Below are 10,595 nucleotides of genomic sequence, written 5' to 3' on the forward strand. Positions count from 1 at the left end.
TGTGCTCCACAGAGGATGGCCTGGAACGTAGAGGCGGGGAGCCGGAGGGTTCCCTGCCTGTGCGCACGCGGCGACGGCTCCCTCAGCTGCCCAGTGAGAGGGCTGACAGCCCTGCGGGCCCGGAGAGCAGCAGGAGGAGTGGGCCTGGGCCACTGGAGCTGGGCAGTGAGCAGCCCGGCCACCTCTTCGGTCAGGAGGAGTTGGACCCTGACAGCCTCAGCGATGCCAGTGGGTCGGACGGGGGCCGAGGCCCTGAGCCAGGGGTGGAGCCACGGGACAGCAGACGCAGGAGCCCCCAGGAGGGGCCCACATGGAGCAGGGGTCGGTGCTCACCAAGGGCCCCCGGGGAGTCAACTCCCACCTCTTTCTTCATTGGGGACCAGAATGGGGATGCTGTGTTACCTAGGAAACCACTTATGGCTCCAGGGGATGGGGAGGGCTTGGGGCAGGCAGCCCAGCCCAGCCCCCCAGCACGGGATGGCATCTATGTCAGTGCCAATGGGAGAATGGTCATCCAGCTACGGCCTGGACGATCCCCAGAACCCGATGGCCCTGCCCCACCCTTCCTCCGGCAAGAGAGCTTCACTAAGGAGCCAGCCAGTGGTCCCCCAGCGCCCGGCAAGCCCCCCAACATCTCCAGCCACCCACTTCTACAGGACCTGGCTGCTACCAGGGCCGCACGCATGGACTTCCACTCCCAGGACACCCACCTGATCTTGAAGGAGACAGAGACGGCCCTGGCAGCCCTGGAGGCCCGACTCCTCTCCAATTCTGTGGACGCCGAGTGTGATGGGGGCAGCACTCCAAGGCCGCCGGAGGACGCCATGTCTGGGGACTCGGACGTGGACACTGCCAGCACGGTCAGCCTGCGCAGTGGCAAGAGCGGACCCAGCCCCACAACCCCACAGCCCCTGCGGGCACAGAAGGAGATGTCGCCATCCCCGCCAGCTGCACAGGACCCAGCAGGCACCGCCGTGAGCAGTGCCCGTGAGCAGCCCTCAGACAGACAGCGTCACCCACTTGGCCCGACGGACATGGGCCGTGGAGAGCCAGTACGGCGCTCAGCCATAAGGCGTGGCCACAGGCCCCGAGGGTCCCTGGACTGGCCCAGTGAGGAGCGTAGCCCTGTCCTCGCCCACCCACCCAGCTCAGAGGTGATGGCCTCCAACCATGAAACCCCTGAGGCCACCGGGGCAGGACGGCTTGGGTCTCGCCGGAAACCAGCAGCCCCACCGCCATCCCCCGCTGCCCGGGAGGAGCAGAGCCGCAGCTCAGCCAGCTCCCAGAAGGGGCCGCAGGCCTTGACCCGCTCCAACAGCCTGTCTACCCCTCGCCCCACACGGGCCTCCCGGCTGAGGCGGGCCCGGCTGGGGGACGCTTCAGACACTGAGGCCGCGGATGGTGAGCGGGGATCCCTGGGCAACCCTGAGCCTGTGGGCCGGCCAGCTGCTGAGCAGGCCAAGAAGCTGTCGCGCTTGGACATCCTGGCCATGCCCCGGAAGCGGGCCGGCTCCTTCACAGGGACTAGTGACCCCGAGGCAGCCCCTGCCCGCACCAGCTTCTCTGGCCGCAGTGTGGAGTTGTGCTGTGCCAGCCGCAAGCCCACCATGGCCGAAGCACGGGCTGTCGCCAGGAAGGCTGCCACCACAGCCACCAGCACGGGTCCCCGCCAGCCCTTCAGCAGAGCCCGCTCGGGCAGCGCTCGATACACCTCCAGTGAGTGCCAGGGCAGGTGGGAGGCCAGGGCCAAGGCAGAGCTGCCAGTAGGTCTGCAGCATCCTGGATGCCAGCTGAGTGTTGGCTGTGGGCCCCTGGTCCTGGCATGAGAGGAGCCTTTGTTCCCAAAGCTGGGGTAGATGTGTTGCTGGACTCACGTACACACACACATGTGCATGGCTGAGGGCAGGGCCCACAGTGCCCTGATGTGGGTTGAACACCCTAACCATCTCTGGCGTGGTGGGGGCCTTCTATCCCCCAGGGTGGGCCTCAGGACCCCGAAGCCCAGGCTGGCCCTCCCCACTCTTCTGTACTCCTGGCTCAGGCCCCTGGTGCCTTGCGGTCCCCACGCCATCTACCCATGTGCCTGGGGCCCTAGGCCTGGGGAGGACACTCCCGTGGATCTCTGCCGCAGTACTGTGGCTCAGTGAAGGGTGCCAGGTACACCTGTGCCCCCTGCTGGTAGCTGCTCTAACACCTTTCTGAGTCCGCAGGCCCCATGGCCAGGGAGGGAGGGAGGGCTGTGAGCAGAGCCCCGCCCCGCAGATGTCCATGGGCACAGCAAGCAGGGATGGTCCTCTGTGGCCACCAGAGCTGGCCTCCTACCTGGGGTGGCCAGACATCCGCGTCTACAGAGCGGGGCCCACCCCGCCCGCCGAGGGAGCTGAGCTGTCCTGCGAGTGGATTGGTTTGAGGCCAAGGTGTTGCTGCTACTGCCTTCTGCCCTGTGCTCCCACCTACCCACCCATGATCCCAGTGGAGCCTCTTCCCCAACTCCCAGGGTCCTCCCATGGCCCCGCCCCAACTGCTGGCTGCACTGGGCAGGCCCTGCACGTGGCTGGAGGCTGAGGCAGGGTTCGCTGGAGGAAGGGGTGGGCTGGGGCCGAGGGTCACCCCTGCTTGGTGGAGCCTGCCATCCCTACCCCACGTGGTGCACTGGTAATGTTTGATCCAAGCATGCGGCTGGCCATCATCCCCACCTATGGTGCAGGTGCGCAGCTGCTGCCGGGCTCTCAGAGCAGGGCTGGTGAGGAGGCTAGGACTCCGCCCAGCAGGGGCAGAACCTGAAGCACTGGGCCTGACAAACTGAAGCAGGCAGCAGGGAGGGGCTGCAGTGGCCTTGCTCGGGCTCTGACTGGTCCTTGCCTGTCTGTCTGGTCCAGCCTGGGCCGCAGCAAGTCCTGGTGGGGAGGTTTACTCTGTTTTGGCGTCTGCCAGGCACTGCTTTCCCACCACCTGTAAAGGGGTTTCCCACCTAATCAGGTGCAGACTGCTCCTGGGTCGCAGCCTCTGGCCTGGGAGCACCAGGCTGCCTTCCCCGCATGTGCCCCTGGGCTGGTGGGGGCTTTGTGGCCCCTGGAGCTCAGCAGCTGTTGATGTTTCAATGAAGGGCTACTGGGTCGGGGCACCAGCCTTGACGCTGCCCAGCCCTGCAGCACTGAGCCCTCACCCACAGGGACCCTGGGACTGCCACAGGGTGCTGAGTGCTGCTTTGTTCTGTTCTTGCTTCTGAAACCAATTCACTCACCAAGACACGCGGCGCCGGCAGCAGGGCTCGGATTACACGTCCACCTCTGAGGAGGAGTACGGCTCCCGCCACGGCTCCCCCAAACACACACGCTCCCACACCTCAACAGCCACTCAGACCCCGAGGGCTGGCAGCTCCAGTCGGGCTCGTTCCCGGGTCCCCGGTCCCCGGGACACGGACGATGATGAGGAGGAACCTGACCCTTATGGTTTCATCGTGCAGACGGCAGAGATTGCGGAGATCGCCAGGTGAGCAACCCATTCAGAGTATATCCCCTGGGTCAATCCACTGAGTGCTGGTGCCTTTTCTCGAGTGAGAGCACCTTGAGGGCAGGGACCAGGCTGGGAGCTCCCTTCTTGAGTGGATAGATGGTACGGCAGATGGCTGGCTAGCTGGATGGATGGATGGATGGATGGATGGATGGATGGATGGATGGATGGATAGGAGGGTGGGTGGGTGAGTGGGTGGATGGATGGATGAGCAGGTAGATGGATGAATGGGCAGGTGGGTGGAGGGATGGATAGGTTGCTGGATGGCTGGGTGGGCAGGTGGGTGGGTAGGTGGGTGGATGGATGGATAGGACGGTGGGTGGGTGGGTAGATGGATAGATTTCTGTGTGGGTGGATGGCTGGGTGGGTAAGTGGTTGGATGGATGGATGGATGGATGGACAGGTTGATAGCTGCATGGATGAATAAGTGGATGAATGAATGGATGGGTGGAGGTTGGATGGATGGATAGAAGGATGGATGGAAAGGTTGGTGGGTGGATGGGTGGGTTAATGGATGGGTAGATGGGTGGGTAGATGAATAGGTGGATAGATGGATGGATGGGAGAGGTTGGTGGGTGGGTGGGTGGATGGGTAGGTAGATAGATGGGTGGGTAGATGAATAGGTGGATGGATAGGAGAGGTTGAGGGGTGGATGGATGGATGGGTCAATGGGTGGGTTGATAAATAGGTTGATGGATGGGAGAGGTGGGTGGGTGGGTGGATGGGTAGGTAGATAGATGGGTGGGTAGATGAATAGGTGGATGGATAGGAGAGGTTGGGGGGTGGATGGATGGATGGGTCGATGGGTGGGTTGATAAATAGGTGGATGGATGGGAGAGGTTGGTGGGTGGATAGATGGAAGGATGAATGGATAGGAGGGTGGGTGGGTGGATGGATGGATGGGCGGGTGGGTGGGTAGATGGATAGGTTGCTGGGTGGGTGGATGGGTGGTTGGATGGGTGGGTAGGTGGGTAGGTGGATGGATGGATGGATGAGTGAGTGGGTGGATGGATGGATGAGTGAGTGGGTAGGTGGATGGATGAGTGAGTAAGTGGATGGATGGATAAGTGAGTGGGTGGATGGATGGATGAGTGAGTGGATGGATGGATGAGTGAGTGAGTGGATGGATGGATGAGTGGGTGGATGGATGGATGAGTGGGTGGGTAGATGCAGATCTTCCCAGGAGGTGGAGGGCCTCCTCAATGGTTTTTATTAGAAATGAACTCCTTCATGTGGTCATTCAGTAACAGGGCCCTCTCCAGGCCAGGCACTGGGGAGGATGGGGTAGGGAGTTGGGTGGGAGTGAGAGTGGTCTTTGCCAAGCAGTGGTCAGTACTGCAAAGGCAGGCCCTGAAAGGCTGTGAGGCAGGCAGGGGAGGTCCCAGGACCAGGGGGATGGCAAGTGTTTGTTGTGGGGGATGCTGAGCTGAGCTTGAAGCCCATGAGGCACCTGGAAGGAGGTGGCCAGGAGCAGGCAGTCCTTAGAGAGTGGCCCACACTGGGTTGGAGGCGCAGGCACCTGAGGCTGTGAGCAGCATGAAGTTGGTGGGGAGGACCTGGGGGGCTTGGAAGGATGGGGACTGGGGACAGGGCTCTTGGGATGCTTGAGGTATTGGTAGGAGTGTAGGGAAGAAGGCTGCCATCAGCTGAGGAAGTGGGCATAGGGTTGGGGCTCTGGACAGAGACACTGCACCTGGGTGAGAAGGGGGTTTCCAGGCCTGAGAACAGAAGGGGACCCATGTGAGTTTCTGGAGTTCTCTGCCTTCCACAGTGGGTGAGCTGGAGCATGCGATGTGCCAGGGGCAGTAGGCCAGAGAGTGCTGGGCAGGGGCCCAAGGGCCAGGGGCACGTGCCAGTTGGTGTCACCCGGAGGTGTAGGGATGGCTTCCATGTTTTGTTTTGATGTGGAAGGGTGGACCCAGTCCTGAGTGAGGCCAGGGCAGCCAGTGGACTGCGCAAGGCCATCTGGGCAGAGGGCGCTGGGGCTGTTTCTCTGGTCGTGCCAGCATCTGGCAAGGGAAGGGGGAGGGCCCTCAGGGTGGTCTGTTCCTTGGGTGACTGCCAGTGTGGGGGCCGAGGAGGCTTGGAGTAGGGCCTGTCCCCATGAGGATGGGTGGTTGACAGTGACAGGGAGCCTGGGTCCCCAAGGCCTGGGCTGAAGGCCTAAGTGGGGCAGGACCTGCTGGTGGCCCAGGTACTTAAGGGGCCGGCAGGACAGGTGACAAGGCTGTGTGCTCCAGCAGAGGGCGGGAAGCTGCTCAGGCCCCCACAGGCCCCTGTCCTCGCTGGGAAGTGTCTGTTACCTCGGCAGGGTGGAGGCCTGTGCCCCCTAGGCACATCCTAGGGGGAGTGAGCTGGCAAGGCTTGAGCAGGGGGCTAGGCTGAGCTGCCACTGGCCTCACTGACCTGCAAGGGGTCCACTGCCTCTCTGGATCTGCCTGCCCCACCCTCTGCCCAGCCCCCACCCTCAGTGTGAGGAGTGCCAGGCTCTAGTTGCTGTGACCTCAGCCCACTCCCTTCCTTGCCTCAGTTTCTCTGCCTGCAGAGCTGGACGCCTGTGGCACCCACATGTTCTATGGCTGAGTCCCATCCATCCCATTTGGGCCCCGCAGCTGTGATGCTGACCCTGGGGGGCCAGAGAGGGAGGAGGTGTGGCCTGCCCCAGAACCAGCAGGGGTCTCTGTGCACCCTTCTTTTCAGGCTCCATCCCAGCCCCTCACCATCCCTCCTTGTGACTGTGGGGAGTTGGGCCTCCCTGTAGGGCCATGGCCAGTGCCTGTGTAACCAGTGGCTAAGCCAGTGTTTGGGGCCAGGCTGGGGAGCACCTCCCCCAGGCCCCACCTCTGGCCGGCAGCTGCCTGGGAGCTGGGAGGGACTTTGAGGCCTGTCTGGCCCCTGCTGCCCCGACTTCCTCTGTGCAGAACCTGCCGTCTTTCCTGCCGGCTGCAGGCTGAGCCAGACGCTGGTGAAGGACGTGGCCATCTTAGCCCGGGAGATCCATGATGTGGCTGGGGACGGTGACACACTGGGCTCCTCGGGGCCTGCCCACAGCGCCTCCCTCAGCACCATGCCCAGCACCCCCGCCTCGACCATCTCTGCCCGGGAGGAGGTGAGCCCCAGGCTTTCTGAGGCCCCTGTGCCAGAGCCACCCTCGAGGAAGGTCAGTCCAGGTCCCCACAGCCCTTTGCATGCCTCAGCTGAGGCCCTGCTGCGCATGCCCCCTTGGTGAGCTGGAGCGTGTCTCCCTGGGTCAGCGGCCCAAACGGCCACTGGAGAGCTCAAGGTCTGGGGAGCTCGCGGTGCCTGAGTCAGGCTTGACTGTGCCGTCATCCCCAGCCCAGCTGCCTTCACGGCGGGGCAGGGACACAGGAGGGACCCTGCACAGATGGAAGGTGGGTGTGCTGTGTCCACCTGCCGGGCCGGAGCAGGGAGGTGCAGCTGGCCACAGTCTAGCAGGAGCCTCTGCCCGGGGCCCACGGTGCCGGCCCTCCCTTTTGCAGCTGGTGCAGCGCATCCCTGAGGCCAGCCTCAACTTCCAGAAGGTGCCTCCTGGCTCACTGAATTCTCGGGACTTTGACCAGAACATGAACGACAGCTGTGAGGACGCCCTGGCCAACAAGACACGGCCTCGGAACCGAGAGGAGGCATGGTGCCCACTGCCACCACAGAGCTGGGTGTTGGGGGGAGCAAGGGCGGGGCTCCTTGAGGGCAGGGACCATGCTGATGCCAGGCTCTTGTAGGTGATCTTTGATAACCTGATGCTGAACCCGGTGTCCCAGCTGTCGCAGGCCATCCGTGAGAACACGGAGCACCTTGCCGAGAAGATGAAGTGAGTCAGCTTCCTGACTGAGGTGGATGCCCGGACACCAACAGAGCTGCATGAGCTGAGACTCAGGCCTGGCTGAATCCCTCAAGGGCAGTGGTTTTATGGGTACACCACTCGTGTGCACCTGTGCAGCCAGCCCTCCCGTGTGCACGTGTATGTGGCTCCCAGCAGGCAGACCCTGGACTCAGAGGAGCCAGCGCCTCCAGGGTGGCCCTTCCTCCCCATCTCTCCTAGCCCTCATCCTGGGCGCAGCCCTCCCCACCACCCAGTGTTAGACACACAGATGGGAATTTGGTGCCCGTTAGCCCAGGTCATGCATCAGGCCTCAGTTTTCCCCTTAGGCCCAGGTGGGGTGGGATGAACTTCACCATGGCAGAGGAGGTCTGGAGAATTGTGCCTCAGCTCTGTCATCCCTGTCCTTGTCCCCCCATTTCTGCCTCCCCTACCTCGGACAGGATCCTCTTTCAGAACACAGGGAGAGCCTGGGAGGACTTGGAAGCCAGGATCAACGCTGAGAACGAGGTGCCCATCCTGAAGACGTCTAACAAGGTGAGCGCCGGGGCCCGGTGCCCCTGGGCCCGTCCCCAGCCAGCCTGACTTTGCCCGGCTGGCCCTAAACCTTGTCCCAGCTCCTGTACCCAGAGCCCCGGGGCGGGGCTGCGGCCCCTCAGAAGTTGACTCCACCTCCCTTCCTGCCATGTTTCCAGGAAATCAGCTCCATCCTGAAGGAACTGAGGCGGGTGCAGAAGCAGCTGGAAGGTGAGTGTGGCCCAAGCCCAGGACCGTGAGGGAGGCTGGCAGGGCCTTGTGGGGAACCCTGACTCACAGGGTGGCAGCAGGTGAACTGGATCCACAGCCTGACCCTCCCTCCCCACCTCCAGTTATCAATGCCATCGTGGACCCCAGTGGGAGCCTGGACCTGCTCACAGGAAACAGGAGCTTGGCCAGCTCTGCACAGCCGGGGCTGGGGAAGGGCCGCGTGGCTGCCCAGAGCCCACCCTCGCCCGCCTCAGCTGAGGCCCTGCTGCCAGCCCTGCCGCTGAGGAGTTTCCCACAGCGGGTCAGCTGTGGGCCTCCCAGCCTCCCGGACCCCACCTTCCTCCCTGATGCCGAGAGGTTCCTGATCTAGGCCCTGGACCTGGCCAGGCTGGCCTCCCTGTGCGTGTGCGTCTCTGCCTCCCGTCCGCCGCACGCCCGCCTGCCTGGCCGCAGGTGGTTCTTCCTGAAGACCCCCACATGTGCCATATCCCCGTGGGCAGGTGCCTCCCACGCCCTTGCTCCCTCGTCAGCTCCCAGCCAGCACCCTACTCACCCTGTCCAGCCCTGTGGCCACCCCCACCCCCTACAGGTCTCTGGCCCAGCTCCTGGCCAGGCTGCTGCCAAGGTCAAGCCCTCAAGGGCATTACCCCCACCTCCTCTTCATCACTGTTATTTTTGTCTTTAGCTTTAAAGGAAAGAGTTGTTGGTGCCATTGCAGGTGCCCCCTCCAGGCCTGACTGGCTCCACCAGGCACTAACCTGCCATACCCCTTTGTACTGGCCTGCGGCCATGCAGAGGAAGAGAGATCGACTGTGGGGTCATTTGGTGCCAGACATGGAGCTGGGGCAGGCTCACCTGTCCTGGGACTATCTAAGATGGCAGGGCACTTGCCCTGGTGGCTCCCACCTGGCCCCAGGCCTTTTATAGGCAGGAGCCCCACTGCTTCTAGCCTTTGGTGCCAACACAGTTGCCAAACCCATTGAGCTTGGGGCTGCCCCATGGAGCCCTCCTGGGTGTGGACTAGGGGCTGGTTGAGAGCTGAGCCATGCACACAGGTACAGATACCCCCCCACTCCCATGCACTCGGCTAGTCCAGGCGCCTCCATGCTGCAGTGTGAGGAATGTGGGGCATGTCCCCGTGAGGGGCTGTGGGCCTCTGTACTTGGGCTTCCAAGGGCCTGGGCACAGCCGGGTGCGTGGCAGCCCTTCAGGCGGGGGTGAGTGCACAACCAAAGTGACTGGAAGCCGGGTTTCCGGAAGCTCGCAGCTTGGCCTGCACCACACGCCCTCCCCTTTGGTTTCATGCCATCAGGCCTCAAGTGGGCATGGGGGCAGGGACGGGCCCAGGAACTGTTGTTTTCTCAGGATTCTTTCAGCTGGGAACATGGCAGGTGAGCAGAGCTTGGCCCCTCTGCCGTGGCCCCTGCTGGGGCAGCCCGTGTTGCCAGAGCCTCTAAGCCAAAGAGCCCATTGGCCGTGGTTGGTGGGGATGGATGTGGGGGGTGTCCCACCTGGACCAGACTGGCGTAGGTGAGCTCCACACCCCGCCTGGCATTGGTACGAGAGTCGGACCTGGACAGGGCCAGCTGCTGGGGGAGTGGCGCTGGGGGCTGGAGGCTGGAAGTGGGTGGTTTGTGTCCCCTGTTTACTTTTAGCTGATCTGGGGTTGGGTGTACGGGTTCTGTGCCTCTGAGCCCTGCGGCCCACCTGATGTTTACGTGTGGGGGGGGCGGGGGGGGCAGGTGTCTCCCCCTGGTCCCCGCCCCAAGAGCCTGCTGTCTATATGGAGGAGGTGCTAGTCCGGCCCACCGGGCTGCTGCCCACCCCTGCATGCCTCAGTTGCCCACCCCGCCTGCCCCTGGACATGAAGTGGTCACTCTTCATCCACGGCTCCTTCCCACCCCTCAGCAGTGGCAGTGCAATGTTTTGAATTCACAAGTTCCTGCTCCTCCCCGCGCTGAGCTCCTTTGTTCCTCCCCTTCCAGCCTTTGCCTGGGAATGGTCCTTGTTTGCCAGGCTTCTCGGAGGGTTCACTGTACATTCGTTCTCAGGTGGTCTTGTGGCTGTCTTTCGGAAAATGGTTATTTTATATTATTTGTCATGGAATTTGTTCTAATAAATCATTCTTCTATCACATGGCAGCACGCTGGAGCCTGTCACCTTGGCCTTGCTTCTCTATCCATGGTGTTTGGGATGGGTGGGGCCCTGCATGTAGGACAGACCAGGGGAGGCTGCAATTCAGAGATGCTGCCACCAGGGGGCGGCCTGGGCTAGAAAGCAGCATTTCCAGATGTTTACTCCTAAGAAACAGAAGAGCTAATTTATGAAAACTCTTCAGTGAGACAGCATCCAAGAGCACTGTTTTTTTGTTTTGTTTTGAGACGCTGTCTCACTGTCTCCCAGGCTAGAGTGCAGTGGCGCGATCTCGGTCACCACAAGCTCCGCTTCCCGGGTCCACGCTGTTCTCCTGCCTCAGCCTCCTGAGTAGCTGGGACTA

General features: G+C 62.6%; 1 protein-coding gene across 5 annotated transcripts in view; it reads left to right on the plus strand.

The window, feature by feature from the left end:
• CEP170B (centrosomal protein 170B) overlaps nucleotides 1–10,232 on the plus strand; it is a 30,554-nt gene extending 20,322 nt beyond the window's left edge. For 2 of the 5 annotated variants that reach the window (XM_007988006.3, XM_007988008.3), the window contains 8 exons: nucleotides 13–1,716; nucleotides 3,249–3,492; nucleotides 6,463–6,673; nucleotides 7,014–7,157; nucleotides 7,254–7,342; nucleotides 7,795–7,888; nucleotides 8,047–8,098; nucleotides 8,221–10,232. In XM_007988006.3, the coding sequence (XP_007986197.3) occupies nucleotides 13–1,716; nucleotides 3,249–3,492; nucleotides 6,463–6,673; nucleotides 7,014–7,157; nucleotides 7,254–7,342; nucleotides 7,795–7,888; nucleotides 8,047–8,098; nucleotides 8,221–8,468 (2,786 nt within the window). In that variant the 3' untranslated portion in view covers nucleotides 8,469–10,232. The remainder of the gene's footprint in view (nucleotides 1–12; nucleotides 1,717–3,248; nucleotides 3,493–6,462; nucleotides 6,674–7,013; nucleotides 7,158–7,253; nucleotides 7,343–7,794; nucleotides 7,889–8,046; nucleotides 8,099–8,220) is intronic. The other 3 variants (XM_007988007.3, XM_007988005.3, XM_007988004.3) reach the window with 3 other exon arrangements.
• Nucleotides 10,233–10,595: the final 363 nt, after the last annotated feature.

The sequence above is a fragment of the Chlorocebus sabaeus genome, chromosome 24 (genome assembly GCF_047675955.1).
Source record: "Chlorocebus sabaeus isolate Y175 chromosome 24, mChlSab1.0.hap1, whole genome shotgun sequence".
In the NCBI taxonomy this organism is placed as follows: domain Eukaryota; kingdom Metazoa; phylum Chordata; class Mammalia; order Primates; family Cercopithecidae; genus Chlorocebus; species Chlorocebus sabaeus.